Source organism: Blastomyces dermatitidis, assembly GCF_000003525.1.
Source record: "Blastomyces dermatitidis ER-3 genomic scaffold supercont1.11, whole genome shotgun sequence".
Lineage (NCBI taxonomy): Eukaryota > Fungi > Ascomycota > Eurotiomycetes > Onygenales > Ajellomycetaceae > Blastomyces > Blastomyces dermatitidis.
This window is the reverse complement of record NW_025544784.1, coordinates 1,847,481-1,866,322: the sequence shown is the minus strand read 5'-3', so window position 1 is coordinate 1,866,322 and position 18,842 is coordinate 1,847,481. Positions and strand designations below refer to the sequence as shown.

Here is an 18,842-nt window from a genome sequence, read left to right as displayed (position 1 = left end):
AATTCATTTCATGAATCCGCCAATGATAAGAAATTACATGTAAATGCATGCATCGAATCCTTCGGTATCTCCTGTCCATTGTTGGCGGGATCAACGTCCGAATTGCCAAGAATATCCCCGACTTTTAAGGTTTTGCGGCTCAAAATGCCAAGGAGCCAACTGGACAGTTCCCGCTCTCGTCGATTTCGCCACCAAGGTTGAACCCTTCCCTCGATATCAAACCAAAAAAAAAAAAAAGGGGGGAAAAGAGACAACATATGAAATTTGAAACTGGCAGGATCACGAAGCTTTGCACGGCCACATCATTTCTGGCCCTCATTATTTCTAGCCACTTCTGTTTTTTATGCAGACCAAGGACCAACCAAGTAAGGGCTTAGGTACTGCTTTTTGGCTTTTGACAAAGAAGTTGTTTGGTGAGTAGCTCAATCCCAAGCGGATCTGTCGAAACAGAAATGCGTGATGAACACCCAACCCACCCACCCCTTGGAAACTAAGAAAACCGCTGCCGCGAATAGGAGACACATGCCTGCGATGTGGACATTGCGACGTGGACAAGAATGCAAAGCTCCTGCAGCGGGGGTTTCAAATGTTTCATCCCCAAACAAGCCAGCCGCAGCATAAATGCAAAGCAAGGGAGAAACAAAAATATGTAAACATACAACTTCCACGCTCCTATTGGCCGTTAACAACATGAACAAATTGCCTGCCTAAATTTTATGAGGCCAATCATTGAATTCGGATTGAAGGGAATAACGGTGCAACAACACTCAGGAACCCTCCCCCCGGCGCGGGGCACGAAGTCCTCGAGGCAGGTAGCATTGCAATTGCATCATGGCCTGCAAGAAAAAAAAAAAAAAAAATCTGGTTTGCCAGGCTGCCCCTTTGATTTCGTTTCGATTGAATCCTGCGGCTGCTGGCGGGGAAAATCAGGTATTTTGGAACCTGGAGGCGGGGGGAAATGACCCACCACGCGCACAAGATAATTTTAGATGCCAAAAAGAAAAGTAAATATTAGGATCAGGCTTCTGGATTTCAGCTTTGTGCATCCTGCACTAATGAGCCCACCCCTGCATACGACGACCGTTCGGGGGATTTTGGGCGATTCCGCATTTTTTTTTTTTTACCTGGAAGAAAGTGATGCGACGGTTCACGCACGCTCTTGATTGAAGATTTTTATTTTTTTTTAATTTTTTTTTTTTAATGAACATACTTTTGTTAACTGTTAGTTAGAGTTGGTACTTGGAATCGAACAAGGATCAGGTGGAATGTTGAGAAAAACAACAAACTCCTCCCTGTCGAGATTCATTTTCGCTGCATCCCCCGACCCCAGTCTTGGCCTCCACCTGTGAAGAGAACATTGGGTAGAACACCGTTCTCCTCATAAGAGAAAATTCCTCTTCAAAGCCACATCCCACCCCTCCTTTATCTACGGAGTACTCTATGTATGGATCATATAACTAGACAAACTTCCCAGAAGAACAGCAGAATCCTATTTGTCTTCCCCATTTGGGCATAGCGCGAACCTTGGCCCATGCGAGGCTGTGATGTCACACCTCCTGTTGTTGCTCTCATCTCAACCAACCCCCCTTAACACAAGCACCCAACCACCTGCCAGCTGGTGTGGACATTATATACAAACCTTGCCTGGTTATCCCATTGATTCCTCTTCAAAGATCCCTTATATCATGCAAACTGACCCCCTAGCTCCTAGCTTTCATTACCCCTATTCTTGCATCTTTCCTCCCATTTCTCTACAATATCCTGCTACTACAGCGTATAAGCCTAAAAACACATATCTTCACACAAAGATAATTAGAGAATGGCCTCTTTTGGATTAGCTCATTAGTCATGAAGCGGCTGAGCTTGCTGAGATAACACAGCACGTTGTTCCGGAAAACCGAGGCTTACTTCAACAACCTCAATCGAACCGGGCTTTGGGAAAATCACCCAGGCATCAGATCCAATCTGGCTAGGGTGCGCATTGTTCGCGAAGGCTCGCAGACCGAACCCTACCAAGATACCCAATTCCAATTTTCCCCCGACGGGACGCAGATTTCCTTCCTGTCCAACCGGGGAAAGAAAGGTGGGATATCGATGTCGTTTGCTTCCTGGAGATTATTTTTGACAACTGGTTGAAATACCTGGTACAACGACTAGCGCTGTCGAGTGGGCCAGATGGCATTCAGACAGCGTAAGACTATTACTTGGGACAGCTGAACCCAGAGCCCGTGACGAAGATATACTTTCCTGGGCACCGGAGGTTCAGGCGGAGAGCTGTGACGGACCTTTGCGTTCGCTGGTGATGTATGACTGTGTGAGAGAAAAGACAATTCCTGCAGCCCGTTTATCCCAAGCTACCGTGTAGGAGGCTACGTGGTGCGGACCAAACCATGCCGTTGCAATTGTCTCAGACGGGTTCACTGAATCGGCCTGGTACTCGAGCCGTGTTTCTATAGTCGACTTGCATCAGTGGACTGAACGAATTATATATCGCCCGCCGTCACCCAGCCAAGTAGCGGGCGTCGCATCATCAAGGTTTGGAAAGTATGTTGCTTTTTATCAAGGCTTTAAGTAATTCTCGAAAAGGTGTTGTGGGGAATGTGGTACTTGTGGATGTTGACAATTCCGAATCTCAGCAATTGCAACTCGGGAGCGTCGATGTTACCCGCGTGTCATGGGGTGGATGAAACCAAACTTTTCTATACCGGACTAAATGGCCCTAGTACAGTCGTGGAGGAAGCCGACGTGGTCACCAAACCAACTACTAAGCTGTGGACGGCGGAATCTGCAAGTTACAGAGCAGCACCTTTATCTAGTGGCGGCTTTGCCATTTTTACAGGGAGCTGGGCTCAATACCCGCAAATTTCTAGGCTGGATATGGGAAAAACGACAGTAATACACTCACTCCTTCGTGGACTCAGGAAAGATCTGGCTCAAGTCTGAACTAGGTGAAGGCCGCACAGTGACTTGGAAAGCCCCTGACGGGGTAGAAATCCAAGGTTTCCTCCGCCTCCCAAGCTGGGTCGAGCTCCCTATCCGCTCATAATGCATTGTCACGGCGGACCTGTCTCTTGCCTCAAGGACACATGGACAGATATTGATATCAGCCCCTTTCTCGCCGCAAATGGGTACGCCGTATTCTGCCCGAACCCCCGTGGCTCGACAGGGCTTGGCCAGGATTTCATCAGCCAGGTATACGGCGACATGGGCGGAGCGGGATCGAGCATCTGAACCAGGCCGGATTGGCACCTAGGTCCCGGATTGACGTAACGGGTGGGAGTTACGGGGGCATCATGACACATTGGATAGTAACACAGACAGATATATTTGCGGCTAGAGTCGCCCTCGCGCCCATTTCAGGTTGGGTGTCGCTCCACAGTACCTCAGATATTCCAAGCTGTGACCGCATGTTGCTCGTTGCAGAGCCGTACACTGTGGGTGGGGGGGTATCAAAAGAGTAGGCCACTGATATTTGCGGGAAGGCACTGGACACCTGTTTTACAGATTGCAGGAACGCATGATCCGTGTACTCCACCTACGCAGGCTGTGATGTATCACCTAGCATTGGTGGAAAAGGGGGTGGAGTCTGTGTGCGTACTGTATCCCGGTGAGGGGCACCGCATTCGCAGGTTCCCGGCGTACGTTGACTATTGTGCGAGGTTGCTGGGTTGCTTTGAGCAACGTATGCCCGTGAACATGTGCCCATCAGGTAACTGTTATCAAGATGACGTCTGTAGTTGATTCTGTCCTTTTCCCTCCATTCCGGTTAAATTTATTCTTGCCTTCCTTTTTCACGTTGTTCTCTTTTCGGTATCAAGAGAGGACGAAGCCTAAGAGCCGGGAACATGGTGTACACGGCTTAAATCTAGGGCAAAAACATACCCATCCGTATTTTAGAGGCCTGATGTTTATTTTTTTGGGCCTTTCGGTTTGCGATATTGAATTATGCCTGTCATTACCTCCTTATTTCTCAAAACCAAGTATATTGTGGGTGATGATGGGCTATGCGCAATGTTTCTCTCCTAAATGCTTTGTAGTTCCGGACACTAATAAATAAGAGAATGGGAGACTGGTTACCATCTCCGGCCATTTGTTTTTTAGTCCCTCCATTTGCTGCACACAGACTGTTTTGTGATTCCGATATCACCAGCTGTTACCGTAGTTTCACTTCGTTTTCGCAGAGGCTCATCGGGATATTGTGGCCTAGCTTGTTAATTGGCGCTGGCATTCCAATATTTTCCTTTTCCTGGGTTGCAGTCTACTTTTTCAGGCTCCCGTGGAGGAAATGATTCTGCTCGATACTGTCTGCCATAGACAACAAAAACAGTGCGTGGATCATTATCAACTCTGTAGCTTTTTAGAGAGAGTGTGCTAAATCCGACCTCACGCATTGATTCCCTGCAGAATGCCCTGAAATGGCTTCAATCGAAGCATGGGAACTAATTTCACGTCAGCATGTGAAGACGAGCTTGTAGGAGAACAGCTCGCAGCAGCGCGGTGAATTAACCTTGACATTCCCATGACAGCCCCACGAGACTGCTGTATAATCATCATGTGCAACTTGGGGGAAAAAAAAGTAAATATTCACAGAACCAGATTTGTTGTGGTTGATACTTGACTGCGTTACTGGTTGAGGCGATGAAGCGCGCTCTTTGCCGTTTTTCAACATGCGCGTGCGAGAGTGACCCAACATTTGCATAAGTAAACAACCGCCCAGGTTTAGCAGGCAGGAGTTAAGGCTATGTGATAGGTGACCAGGTAGCTCCGAATTGCTGGGGAGGGACCTGGTATAAGGAGGTCATTGAAAGCCGGGGGGGGGTGCAACAACCAGAAATAAAAATAAATAACTTGGCGTGCTAGGGAGTTCATAAATTTTGGGCATTATTGCCGAAGCGATAACACCGCAAGAGATCCGTATCCGGCTTTCATCGTTCCTTTTATTCCTACAGACTGGCAATTGTCGTCTATTTAATAGTTCCTAGTCGTACATTCTCACCCGGTTGTGATTTTTTGCGTCTGAGGTTTGGCCGGCGCGCTGAACCTCGGCATCGGGACGGGGGGATTTGGGCGTGGGAAGCAAGCTTGGTCTGTCGGCCACGGAACCGCCGCTGCAACACCAACACTCTGCTTCGCATCTACAGGTTTTCATCTGTCTTGATCGCACCAGCCGTGCTTATCTACGTTACGCCTTGTTGTTGAATTACAGGGGTTTACATGAACGTATGGTGAGGAAGACAGGATGGAGACAATTTCGCGGGGTTCTACGGACTTGAAGCGTCGCCGGCGGAGGGAAGGCCTTCGACGACGACAAGCGAACAAGAACGCCGTATCTGGGAGACTGGTGCTTGATCATCATGCACGAGGGGATGTTGGAACCCTTTCTGATGATTTAGCTACATATTTGTTTCTAGGGTCGAGTATCGAAGGTACGTCTACGCCTTGTGACTCTGATCATACCCTGGACCAAGCTCTTTGCGCAGGAAATATACTCTGAATGTAGACTGGATCACTTATACTGATCGTGTCATAGCTCTAGCGGAATCACAGGAAGTGCGATATATCGCCATATCTCCATGGTCACCGCATAATCTCCCGGTGGAGGATTTGCCGTGGACCTTTCTCCCGGTTCGCCTCCAGTCGCCCGCTAAATCCCAAGCTTCGCCAATATCCCATTCGACCGTCCATTTCCCAGCATTTGCTGGATCAATCCAGTCATTTGTTCAAGCACTCGAGACACTTGACCCAACTCGCAACTCTATATCGAGCCAACGAGCAATCGAAATTCATGTGCTGGACGTCGTCCCGCTTTATCTGGATACAGTCTATGTGACGGTGGAGCGCCATCTGCTCAGCACAGTGGATGAGATTCAAAATAAGTTCGGTGGGGGCTTCGGTCCAGGAACACAGGGGATCAATGGCCTCTGGGCCAAGGGACGGAGCCCAGAGAACCTGATAAAAAAGTCTTCCAAAGAGACGAAGGAGGCTGCTGCTGAAAGAGAAGAGCGATTAATCGGTGTTATTCGTGAGGCGATTTCCGCACAAAGGATATTACATGCGGGGGATTTACTTCCTCTGCCGTTACCTTCACATCCTATCACATATGCACCACCCCCACCTGCCAGAATTTCTTTCTGCGAGCCTGTGTCTCAAGGCCTAGTCAAACCTACTACTCGAATCGTCCTTGTCCAAACCAAATCGCAGCAACAGTCTCGTATATCTAAGGGTCTGCCATCTCCAGGCCAGGCGCTGTTAAAAGAGGTGGCAGAAGATGAAGCAGACGATACCTCAAATGAACAGTTTTATTCGGCCGCGGAAGAGAAATCGAACGGCACAGATATGGAAAGTACATCACCACCTGACGAATCCGACACAGACACTTCTGCTCAGAGTTACAGCGATGGTTCTGACGACTCCTTGGATGATATGATCTCGTTGGCAGCCCCCGAGCTGCCACAACAACCTTCAGGGACAATGTCCGCAATGACCTCTGCGACTCCGCGCCCAGGTGACAAGAGATTCGATGTCCATACCCCAGGGTCAATGCTCTCCAGCTTCACAAGCGCCACTGCGCGTACAGGAAGATATGCTGGAAAAACATTCCGAGCAGAAGGACTGATGGAGAGAATACCTAATGATATTTTGCACCCTAAGCCACGAGAGTCCGAAGATTCCGACTCCTTCGTTTACGTGGATATTCACACACTTGCCAAAATCGGCTGTTTTTCAGGTGACTGGGTTAGGATCGAAGCTGCTGAGGAACCTCAGCTCAATATGCTATCTTCTCTAAAGTTTGATGGCCTGAACAGGCTTACGGAGAATGCTGCTGATGATATGACTTGGAGGGCTGTAAGGGTTTACGGTCTTCCAGGACTAACATCTCCAAGACCGCGATATTCGAGACGATCAACCATATCGCAGATGCCATCCCATGGGCTTACTCCTACTGTGCTAGTGCCACCCATCCTGTTAAACAATCTGGAAAACCCCAAATACTTAAAACTTTCTCCGATATTGGTTCATGGGTCTCACCATTCGAGCTCAAGGCCTGGGATTGTACAATCAAAATCAAGTTCACCCAAAACACCGCCTGTTGCAAAAGAAGTTACCCTACTTAAAATTTCCACACCCCTTTCTATGGACAGGTCCCTCCAGCCAGTTCTCTTTGCTGGATTAAAACGCCATTTTGAATCAAAGCAACGGCTAGTGAAGAGCGGTGATCTCATTGGCATAAGCGTTGATGAAGGGCTAGGAAAAACAATATTCTCCTCTACGAAGGGTCCTGAACCTGGTGAAGATGATGATGTGACGGCTCAGCTTGGTTTCTCTCCTGATTCGCAATCGAGACCCCAGAACGCATTGAGGAAGGTGGGCGTTGCATGGTTTCGTGTGAGCCAGGTTGTCTCTGCTCCTGTAGAAGGATTAGAAAACGGCTCTGAAGATGAGCGATGGGGGGGAGTGGCTGTCATTGATACTTCTTCGACGAGAATGGTACAGGCCGGAAGTGTAATAAGTACCATACCCGGGACATTATATAATGGGTGGGAGTATTGGCTGGGTGTGAAGCCGCTGCCCAAAACGTGTAGTGATATAGGAAAGTCACGTTCCTTCGTCACAGAGCCTCCCACGATATTTGTCCCTGCAGTACAGAAACGCCTTCGGGAGCTTATTTCTGCATCTACAAGCCCTAGGGCAATCCAACTAGGTATGAAACCAGTTGTTATCCTACTTACTTCTACCCAGCGGGCCATTGGGAAATCAACGGTTGCTCGGCGTGCATGTGCCGAAGTTGGTATTCACACATTTACGATCGATTCCTACGATATTCTGGCCGAAGGGGGAGCAAATGGGGGAGACGTCAAGACGGAGGCATTCCTTAAAGCCAGGGCGGATAGGGCATTTACCTGTGGAGCAAACTGCACTGCTTTGCTAATCCAGCATATTGATGTCTTAACGACTGACAGGATGGTTACAGCAATGAAGGAGATCGTGGCAGACGCGAGAGTTATCATCGCTACAACGACCGACGTTGAGAAAGTTTCCGAGGGCATTCGAAGCGTTTTCACCCATGAACTTGAAATGACAGCTCCAGAGGAAAAGGAAAGAGAAGGGATCCTGCGAAACGTGATCTATGACCAAGGCATCAAAGTTTCAGCTAACGTCGACTTGGCATCAGTCGCAGTGAAAACCGCCGCTCTCGTTGCGGGGGATCTTGTCGATGTCGTTGAGCGTGCTGTTGCTGTTAAAACTCTTCGTCTGCAAAAGTTAGCAGAGAGTGCTACAACTTCGGATGAAAGATTAAAGGTCACCGTGCGAGACATCCAAGCTGCAGGTGGAGATGCAGCTCGATGTGTGACAAAAGAGGATTTCGATGCCGCTGTGGACGCCGCCAGAAAGAATTTTGCAGACGCCATTGGTGCACCCAATATTCCGAACGTTGGCTGGGATGATGTTGGAGGCCTTACAAATGTCAAGGATGCTGTTATGGAGACCATCCAACTCCCACTCGAACGACCAGAGCTCTTTGCGAAGGGCATGAAAAAGCGAAGTGGCATCTTGTTTTACGGACCCCCCGGAACCGGGAAGACTCTCCTCGCCAAAGCTATCGCTACAGAATTCTCTCTCAACTTCTTCTCAGTCAAGGGTCCCGAACTACTCAATATGTATATTGGAGAGTCTGAAGCAAACGTTCGACGCGTCTTCCAGCGCGCCCGCGATGCCAGACCCTGTGTAGTGTTCTTCGATGAGTTGGACTCCGTCGCACCGAAGCGTGGAAACCAAGGAGATAGCGGTGGCGTCATGGATCGTATCGTCTCCCAGCTTCTCGCCGAACTCGACGGGATGAGCGGTGGAGACGAAAATGGCGGCGGGGTTTTCGTAATTGGAGCCACCAATCGTCCTGATCTCCTGGATGCTGCACTTCTCCGGCCAGGGCGATTCGATAAAATGCTTTATCTCGGTGTGTCGGATACACATGAGAAACAAGTTACTATTTTAGAAGCGCTCACGCGGAAATTCAACTTACATCCAGACCTTTCGCTACGGCGGATTGCTGAGCAGCTACCCTTTACGTACACGGGCGCTGATTTATATGCATTATGCTCTGACGCTATGCTCAAGGCCATCACACGCAAAGCTAGTGCTGTGGACGAGAAAATTAAAGAATTGCCCGGGGGACCAGTTACGACGGCTTATTTCTTCGATCATTTGGCGACCCCTGAAGATATCGCAGTCATGGTGACGGAAGAAGATTTCATAGCGGCAAAGAGTGAACTTGTTGCCAGCGTTAGGTATGTAATATTCCATTTCCCTGCCAGTTCGGTTTCTGGAACAAATGATGTTAACCATAATACCCGTCAACAGCGCCAAAGAGCTTGAACATTTCGAACGAGTTCGCCGCACCTTCGAATCAGTGGACGATGCAAAGAAACCAAGGCCAAGTATAACAGCTGGCCCAGAAACTTCCTCGCACGCTCCTTTGACAATAGGCGAAGCGGTCAATGGGCTTAAACCCGGGACACGTCTAGAGGACCCCACACTAGCAAACATTACAAACAACGCCAACAAATCAACCGCTTCCTCAATTTTACCTCATCGAGCCAAACACGGCAATAAGGCCTCACGGAGCAAGGGCAAAAATAATGTTAGCGGGGCCAAGGGGAAGAGCGCCGTAGTGCCATCCTCTCTTGATCAACATTCGGAGCCTGATGAGGATATGGAAAATGGCCTTGATAGCCCGGTTGGTAATGAGAATGTAGGGGATGTGAATGGAACAGCCGTACGCGGGTCGAAAGGGAAGGGCAAAGACACTGTTGTTGATGGTCTGGCAATGGCAACCAATGGTGATGAAGCAGAAGAGGACGAATATGTTATCCGGACTGACCACTTGGTCCGAAGTGATAAACCGTCGTGATCGTGTTGCCCCTTGAGGCTTTTGGCGGATTGTAGCCGCTAATCCATAACCATCTGCGTGTATATATGTACTGATATTTCTTCTGGGTATAGTGTACAGATATATTTTGAAGTGCACATTGTTGAGGCCATTTTGTAGCGCATTTCCCTCGTGTTTTTGTTTTGTCAACATGTGCATGCTGTAATTATTGACATTAACACCTAGAATATGAGGACCAGTGAAAATGACATGAAAATGGACATCAGAAACAGCTAATAACTGTCTTTTCATCTGTAATTTTGAAGGGTGAGTCAGTGCTTCATCACTCATTGCTGAGTATCATCACTTTTTTGTACTCATCTAGCACTGTTAATCATCATCTTTCAGTCATGATGTTTCACATCTGCTCAACAGTCATTCATCTAGATTTCAATCTATTATAAAAATAACACTAAAAATGACTCTCTTTTACAGTCTCATCATATGCTCTCTTTTTCATCTTATTCAATCAGATGTCTATAAAATGTCTTTTCTTCTCTCTCTCATATTCTGTCAGTTCTCTTCTCATTCTTAGTTCTCACTTCTCACTTCTCAAGTCAATCTTTACAATCTTGTTGTCTATGTTTCAAGATTTCAATTTTATTCATTTATTCTGATTTTTCAGTATGATATCTGTGCTAATTCAGTTGACTCAAAATAATGAGTATCAAAACTGAATCAATCTCATTCTTTATAAGAAAACTCAAAATAGACTGAAACATTTTTAGTCTTGAAGACCTTGCTATGTAGCTAGCATACTTTTCAAATCAATCAAGCTTTACTTAACATTACATCTTCACACAAAGAGAGCAAGCAATTATACAAAGATGAACCTGAGAAAATCAGGTGAGGTTCTGAATACTAGTAGAGAATGAAAATAAATAACTATTAAATCAGATCTAGCAGACTGTGTATGAACAAAAGCCAAACAACATAGAACAGATAAGCTTAGACACAGTGCAATGTTTACATACAGAGATGGCTCAGAACAGACTCAGATTGAACTTGAGATATTTAACTTCTTTTCTGAACACCTCAAATTTCATCTATCTCATCATGGCCTGAATAGCATATATTAATAGCCACTTTAGAAGCTTCACTATCAGCCTTGTTGTAACATCAACCATGTCATTTCAAGCTTCAAAGTTCTCAATGATGCCTCTTTTGATGATGAGCTTAGCAATCACACACACAGCCCATCCTTGGCAATTCTCTGTGACAGCTTGCCAACTTGGTGCTTGAGGTGGGGATTTTTGTCCTGCAACCTGTTTCACAATCCCAGCTTGCAGTTCAGTCACAATTGCTATGTTGTACAAGTTGAAGAATGATGTCAAGGTGGTGATGTCAACCGGGCTATCCCAAGCTGGTATGTCATGAATTCTGCATCGTCGTTGACTTGATACATACTAGTCTGGCCTTCGCGGGCGACGAACAACGACCAATGGAGCGGTTCACCAGGAGCTTGTTCTTGATGTACAAGGGAGAGGAGGAGAGGTGACAACTCAGTGCTCTCTTGAAAGCCACCTTGAGGGGAAACCTCAGTCCATTGTTGCACACCCTTTCTCCTCCTAAACTGTCAACTGTTGACTTTACAGTACTCTGAGAAGCTGATCATCTTAACCGGAGTGTTAGAACTCAGATAGTCAGACATTTCCTAGAAAGCATAAGCATTCGCCCTAGAATACAAGGACTTGCACTGAAAGAAACTTACTTTATATGACTTGTGAGCTCTGAAGAAATTGATGTTCTGTTCTCTGCGAGTGACATTTGCAGGTTTGGTTTTTGAACTGAAGAACTGATGCTCAAAGCAAAGACCTCATTTTCCTTTATATTTATATATATATATCCGTTCGTGCTTTGCATAAGCGCTGGAAATGAGGAACAACCCTGGGAAATTGGCCTTTCGCCATCGACGGCTTGTCACATTGTATTCCCGACGGCTAGGCTTCAAGTGCCCCCATTCGTAAATCATTGCAACCGATACATATTGATTCATAGAGACCAGCTAGTAAACGGGGTGGGGTGTAGGGAGGTCTTGGGAACCATTTATGGTGAATTAAGCGCCTAATGAGCCCGTCGCTAATATGTATTATCTCCAATCCCAACTGTCAGCTGCCATACAATGGTTTTTCAGTGTAAAAGCAAAACTCCACATAATAATAAAACCTCTAGTTAGTTATATATGATTTAGTGCGTCTTGGCTTTCAGCTATGAGCTCCAACTCCACAGATCTCTCAACATATGGAATCCTCATCCTCAGGTGTATAGAGCCCCCTCCCTAGGTATAGAGGCCCTCGGGTATAGAGTCCCCCAGGTATAGAGCCCTCCCATGTACAACCTCCAATGAGGAGATCTTGAGTGCTAATGCAATCAGCATCATGATGTATGCTCATTGAAACACTAGTATAAAATACTCATCTGACCCATTTGTCACTGGAGGCTGCCGTAATAGGCTGCCGTAGATCTACAACTAGTCCGACTAGGGCATCTACGTAGCGTAGGTAAATGCATCAATTTCAAACGCGAAAGGGAGGTGTGAGCTTATAATGCTTCTTAGGTACTATCTAAATAACATGGAAATATATATTCTCCCCTGTAAAGAATGTAACTGGCATATAGCCAGAGCCTACCTCACAAACATAATCACCAGCCAGTGCGTTTAGTTTGAGGGCACAAGTCCTTCCGGTATTCCCCATCGTCCCGTATCCGCTGAAGCTCTTCCTTAAATCCAGGTGGTAACTCATCCATTCCGATAGGGTCTTCTAGCAAGAATTTTGCATAAGTCTGCAGCTGGTCCCGAGTCCACTTGATGGCGGCGTCGTGGAACTGTTGGTAGAAATCCTTGTGGACTTGTTGGAAGGAGATGCCGGCTTCCTTCATTTTATTGTCCTTGTCCGCGATTCCCCTAATCAAGCTGTGAGTATACGATGGATGCTGGAGTGGAAGGAAAAATGATTAAAGCTCGGGAAAAGGTCTCTTACAGGACTTCTTCAATCCCTAGGATGGACTTTTTCAAAGCCTCCTGAGCAGCGGAGTGTGCGAAGTACTTGCATGTGGCGGAGATGCGAGCTAGTTCGCACACAAATCTACCATGGTTGTTGATCACCTTTCTTCGACCTTCCACACCGTCACGGCCTGCGATAAGGTTTTTCTCCGCAAACATCTGTGAAGATATCAGTTGGCTGTGCTATTTCCCAGTGGTGAAAAAATCATTTGGTTTAACTCACCAGGTATTTCAGATTGTTGAGCCTTTGCTGGATAATGGCCATGCGGGGTTCGTACGCAGTGTTTACAGTGCCCAAATGCTGCGCCAATGCCTCCACATAACTTGCTTTCGCGGGTGCTCCGCCCGGCGCAGGGTACGTTGGGTTCAACTTATCCCAAAACCTCACAACAGCAGCATGACAAGGTCCGTTCACGGAGCCAGTTAGTTTCTTTTGGAGGAAATCCAGATAGTCTCGGACCCAGTTGGCCTCATACACATGTTCGGCTGTGTTGCATGTACGTCAGCTTACCAAACTTGTCAAGTATTTTTGGAAGATCAGAGGCACTGCCACTTACAGGCCCATTTCTCTTGGTCAAGTAACCCAGTCTGATCCACAATGGCGCGTTGTTCGAGAGGTACAGTGATCACACTGATATTTGCATTTGGCCAGCAGTCCTCTGAAGCTTCACCACATGGGATGTCTGGCACGAAAATCGGCACGCGGGTATCTTTTGATAAGTCTACTGGACTTGGATATTTCAGAATTTGAACGGTCTTCTTCTTATCACACTTCATCGGAATGGGATTCCTTCCGGTGTCTGGATCTTGGCGTCGAGATACTGGGGGAGAAAGAGTTCCGGGAATCCGTGCTCTTCGTCCTCGGACGTAATGGCCTGGGTGATTATCGTCGTCCTCGTCGTCCTCTTCCTTCTTACCGCCGAGGCAATACCCTGGAGCTACATCATCGAAGCCGAGACATAGTTGGGGGAAAACGAAAATATCTGGCTTCTCGAAGATATCTACGTTGAAGAGAGTTTTCCTCTTGCCGTCGATTTCTCGCCAGCCTTCCAGATCTAGATCGGCCCCTACCATAACATCAAGTTTGATTCCAAAAATATTGGCCTTGTTGGGGCAGAAACCAGCGGTATCTTGAACACATGTTAGCTAATCTAGGATATCAGTCAAAATAGAAGGAGAAGAATTACCAAAACCAGCGCCTAGTGTGGCAGTCACCTTCGGGACCTTCAGGGCAAGATCAACGCCAAATCCGTTGTCGTCTTTATAGCTCTCGTTAGCCTAGGTTCGTATTAGATGGGGATGAAGGGATCTTACCGAGAACTGTAATGCTAACTGATAATGCGACCTCGGTGTAAACTGATGCCTCCGCATCAACTTGAGCTTGCACTCGAAGTGGTTGTGTTTCAACAACCGGAGCCCATCCAGAAACCTGCACGGAATTTTTGGATAAAAGATCTAGTTTTGCGATAGCACTATCAGGAATACGGGCGGAAATTCCAGCTGTTGCGGAAGCAGTTCCTGAGATATAGCTGATCTCATACCCGGCATTCAGTTGAATTCGAGGACCAAACTCGAAGATACCAGGGATGTTCCATCCTGAGATGGGAATTTCCACCAATTTGATCTCCTGAGAAGGTTTAACGAAACGGCGGAAGTCGAGATGAGCATCAAATAGCAACTCTAGCTCAAGGTTTACCCCAACTCCCTCGGGTTTGACGGAAATTTCAAACTTGTCGATATCAAAGCCGGTCCAACCCAGGCTGGCTTCAACATGGCCAGCGAACACCAAAGCACCTTGGGTGCCACAGGAATTGCAATTGGCAGTAAGGTTACCCTTGAGCGGGCCCTTGTTAACTTCCCAGCCGAAAATTCGAGTTGGCAGCGTCGCTCCAATACCAAGTCTGAATTTCTCATTAAGATCTGGAATAATATCGCGCTTGACAAGGCCTTTCGATCCAAGAATCACTTCGCCGAAGTCCAAGGTATAAGTCTGCATTACCTTTTTCCATGTGCTCTTGGTAGCTTCAAGACGAACTCTTTGGTTTTTGTCATCAAATATGACACGACGGGCTATCCACGGATTTTGTTCTCTGTCTTTTCCACATTTCTTGGAGTTAGGGATTACAACAAAAGTGTTCATATCGTTGAAGTTAACCCAGTCCCAGTAAATCTTGACAGCAGCATAGACGAAGGGATGAATGAATTTGAAGGACATGTCCTTAGCATTGCAGCTGGCGGACTGAATAAGAAAGTCAATTTTATCCAAGGAAATGATACGCTCGGATGCCTTGGACAAAGACACCAAACTGACGACCACGGCCTTCGATCCCGGTTCTTCAGAGATGTATTAGCAGAGCCTAAGAAAGAGAGGTGAAAGCGAGTAACCTACTATCAGTTGAAGCCCAAAAGAATTCCTCCTTGTCGACAGGTTTGATTGCCGCTACTGCGGCAGCTTGAACGACCTCCCTGGTTGAGAGGTTTGGTTCCGAGGTGCCGTCCCATAGGGAGCGAGGGATAGGTTGTAATTCCGGCCTAGGAATTGCACCCGTGAGTTGCACCAATAGCCACAAGGTGGCAATGATGCGCGGGAAGTGTGCCATACTTCCTTAGAGTTGAAGAAACTTCTCGGAATGGCAATGCTAATCGAAATATTGCATATATCTCCTCTAAGAAATGAGAGAATGAGAGGAATGATTTCCAGTCGGACAAGAGAGTCCAGGCACGCGGACTTCGGGCCTTTTAAGTTGAGGAAGATGGCATATAATTCCAGCGATTGATAATAACAGGGTATTATACGACCAGTTTAATGAGCACGGTAGATATTGATATTGCATTTCCGTTACCATTTCACCGGACCAGCCCTCAATACGCAACCCCTTGCTGTACGAGAAGGTGGGGCCTAATCCACCAAGACATCGATATGATCCCATACCAGATATTGGGTTACAGCTGCAGGGAACCTTCAAAACGGAAACCTGGTAACTTGAGGGTACGCATGCTCAAATGTACCCCCTAATTAGCTAAAAGCAGATGACGGTTGAAGAACAAAACCAGGAGAGATGAAGGTAAGAATCTTAGACCAGTTCCTTGCGTGGCAGAGAACTGCATCTCGGGACTAGCGCATACGGTTTCGGAGAGACGGTTCGAGATACCACAAACAACGAGCGGCATAGAAATTGGAAATAGCGAATATTAGGTAAATTCCCCGGATAGCGTAGAAAGCGGAGCTGAAGATCCCTGTGCGTTGGAAATCATCCGCGTCGCGAACATTTAGAATGGAATGGAGTCGTGGTGATGTGCCAACTTTCGATTGATAAGTTCAGCTCGTTTGGTTGGCTCAATAGCACCACGACCTTGAACCTTCTCCTGACTTACCTGCTCGACGTCTTGTTGGACAAACGCTCAAGACTCCGATGCACAATTCCAACATTTCACTGCGCCGACTTTGTTTGGTAATTGGGCAAGGCGTGGTGAAGCGGTGGCAGAAATGTTAGGATGTCCCAAAGGCGGCTAACCACAAATGCGGAACTCCAGGCTTCTAAGTTGACATCCAAAATTCAGGCGACAAGTGGGGGTGAATAAACTTTGATTCTCGTATATGAGGCCACAGAAAAGGCCATTCCCTTGCGAGTCTGGAACTTCACAGCAGGGGGGTGTATCACAAATCCGTGCTTTAGTAAGCGCACCTTTAGTTTCTGATATTGTCATATGAAGACCTGATGGGCCGCAGCTGCATTTCCCAGACGGAAGCGTGGCAGGAATAGCACTTTGTGTATGTAACGTCCGTGTTGGAGAGGAATTCGGTTCGGATAATGCACCAGAGCAGTTCAGCTGGACGGAGTATTTATTCTGCAGAGGAAACAGATTGGATATATTGCATTTCATTGGACGAGGCCTAATATGGCGTCTCCATAGAAATCGTATTCCTGAGGGAATTTTAAAAACTGGGTATGCCCGCATTCTCGTTGAGTAGACATACCGAACACCGAGGGCAATGGAACGTTGTAGATAGGTCCATTGCTACCCAAGAACTGGGGCCAAGAAGAGCGGGAACTTTGGAATCGCTATCGATATCATCAGAATGCGTTGTCACTACACGGTGGCAAAAGATGGTATGCTTCATGTTTTCCATCCTCGTTCTGGTGAAAAAGCTGAAAGCCGGGGTCCGGGACGGGCCGGTTGTGCGGACAGACGAGGCAGGAAAGATGACAAGGTTCACTAAGCAATTTGTGCGCAGGGCATATCTTGGAATGGCTCGGATATGGCAAATGCTTGTTCCCGTTCCAGGAGCCGTGAACATTTCCGAAGTGATTTTGGAGGTGGTGTTAAAAATGGAAGTGCTCACCAAGGCAAGTGCCCAGTTTAGCCTCATCCCTCCACTTGGATTGCTGCAAGGCCCTACCCCCGGAATTATACACCAGGTCCGAAATCAGGCATTTCTGTTCGAAAGCTGGGGTCCTGAGGCTCAAGCCTCCATTGCAAGCAGGTTACGGGCTGAATCCTACATGCCATGTCAATATCAACAGTTATATACCAAGCGGGGTGCCTGATCCCCTGAATAATTTCCCCGCTCGAGGCCTGATAGAATCTTCGTAATAGCGGGGTTCTTCGCGTATCTACTAGTGGCGTATCGGGTTTCCACGCCTAACCGTCGGGGACACCGTCCTGGGCGGCCCAAGAAATATTATTATTGGCGACTGACTGGGTTGGCAAGCTGCAAGGACGTTATTGGGAGGACAAAATTACTCTTTGGGGGATTTTCTGTGGATCCTCCTTGGTTGACTGGATTCGTTGGTCACTGCTCTAGGCCAAGCCACGAGGGATATGCCGGCAGCGCTTTTTAGTTGAATTGGCACGCGCCTTGGTTGCATCTAGGATGTGCATGGGGATAATGCAGGTGTAATCCCAACTGCACAATTGCGCACACAGAGTTGTCATTTATGATTGAAAGGGTTTCCGCAGGAAGTGAAGCCTCGTATATCAACGCCACCATACTTGATTCTCTGACCGACGAAACGGAGAAAACGTTGCCGAGGAGCAATCATGACCCTTTCATTTCGTAGGTTGTGCGTTATCCAGACCTTGCCGAGGCGTGTATCTAGCGAGGTTAATCCTCGATCGTCAGTTGCCTGTTTCCATCATTTTTCTCCACACTATTTGGCCCCCATTGAATAGAATTGTCAGGTATGGCAGGGCTAGAGCTTTTGGACTCTTCCCCCGCGGCCTCTCGCACGGCTTTCCAAACGCCAGCCTCGTCCCGTGCGGCCGTGCCTCGAACCGACTTGCTTGCTGAAGAACGGAACCCTGCAACCCGTATCCAGCATTTCGAATCGCACCATTGGCGGTGTGATAAGGTCCATTATTAGTGCCGGAATCCCGTGGTAGTTTTCTTTTTATGTGTGGGAGCTGTCAGGGTGGAGTAGAATAAATCTACTGAGTGCAATGTAAGAATGGAACGTGAGGAGACAGCTGAAATGGACGCGGTGTCTGTTGAAGCAAACCGAAGCGACGAATGCCGCAAGACTAAAAGAAGCGTCCTAAGAGATAAGAAGTAAATATTCAACTTATAATTAGTGGCCCCCAGACTCCCCTGATAGGAAGATTTAGCAGGCTTCTATCTGAGGTGATGATCCGGCTGCAGGATTAGTACTTGTTGCGCTGGTGAACCATTGTTCCCAATTGAATGCATCCTCCATGCTTTGAGTGTTATAGAAACATCCTTTCAAAATCCAAATAACAATTTAGCAATTGTCCCCGGCTGCCATTGCTCCATTATTAATCTGTTCTGCACAGAACAAAAAAAGATGTTTCTTACTTCGTTTTGGATCACAAGCTCCGGCTCCCAACAAGAAAACATCACATGACCCCAGCGGCGTCTGCCAAGCCTGCAGGCCTCAACATCGTCATCTC

At 47.3% G+C, this 18,842-nt stretch overlaps 5 protein-coding genes across 6 annotated transcripts; 3 read left to right on the top strand and 2 right to left on the bottom strand.

Annotated features, from left to right (window-relative positions):
* Positions 1-3,045: 3,045 nt before the first annotated feature.
* BDCG_17820 (uncharacterized protein) lies at positions 3,046-3,261 on the top strand (the record flags this gene model as incomplete). The annotated part of the gene is made up of 1 exon (XM_045426876.1): positions 3,046-3,261. The coding sequence occupies one exon, from the start codon at positions 3,046-3,048 to the stop codon at positions 3,229-3,231; it is 186 nt and encodes a 61-aa protein (XP_045282613.1). The 3' UTR covers positions 3,232-3,261.
* A 1,275-nt stretch (positions 3,262-4,536) lies between these two features.
* Positions 4,537-10,911, top strand: BDCG_08593 (peroxisomal biogenesis factor 6). Its single transcript, XM_045424380.1, has 3 exons — positions 4,537-5,426; positions 5,531-9,287; positions 9,361-10,911. Exons 1-3 carry the CDS (start codon positions 5,240-5,242, stop codon positions 9,908-9,910), a joined length of 4,494 nt encoding a protein of 1,497 aa, XP_045273105.1. The 5' UTR covers positions 4,537-5,239; the 3' UTR covers positions 9,911-10,911.
* On the bottom strand, positions 10,685-11,695 carry BDCG_08592 (uncharacterized protein; the record flags this gene model as incomplete). The annotated part of the gene is made up of 3 exons (XM_045424379.1): positions 10,685-11,291; positions 11,336-11,496; positions 11,640-11,695. 3 exons carry the CDS (start codon positions 11,693-11,695, stop codon positions 11,062-11,064), a joined length of 447 nt encoding a protein of 148 aa, XP_045273104.1. The 3' UTR covers positions 10,685-11,061.
* Positions 11,696-11,925: 230 nt separating this feature from the next.
* On the bottom strand, positions 11,926-18,722 carry BDCG_08591. Of its 2 annotated transcripts, XM_045424378.1 has the most exons (8): positions 17,051-18,722; positions 15,322-16,996; positions 14,247-15,266; positions 14,120-14,191; positions 13,490-14,062; positions 13,156-13,418; positions 12,910-13,091; positions 11,926-12,833 (listed from the first exon to the last, which is right to left on the bottom strand). In XM_045424378.1, exons 2-8 carry the CDS (start codon positions 15,530-15,532, stop codon positions 12,572-12,574), a joined length of 2,583 nt encoding a protein of 860 aa, XP_045282612.1. In that variant the 5' UTR covers positions 15,533-16,996; positions 17,051-18,722; the 3' UTR covers positions 11,926-12,571. The 2 variants fall into 2 exon arrangements, with proteins under 2 accessions (XP_045282612.1, XP_045273103.1); XM_045424377.1 differs by having other exon boundaries at positions 15,322-18,722.
* Positions 17,042-17,482, top strand: BDCG_08590 (uncharacterized protein; the record flags this gene model as incomplete). Its single annotated transcript, XM_045424376.1, has 1 exon — positions 17,042-17,482. One exon carries the CDS (start codon positions 17,042-17,044, stop codon positions 17,480-17,482), a length of 441 nt encoding a protein of 146 aa, XP_045273102.1.
* Positions 18,723-18,842: the final 120 nt, after the last annotated feature.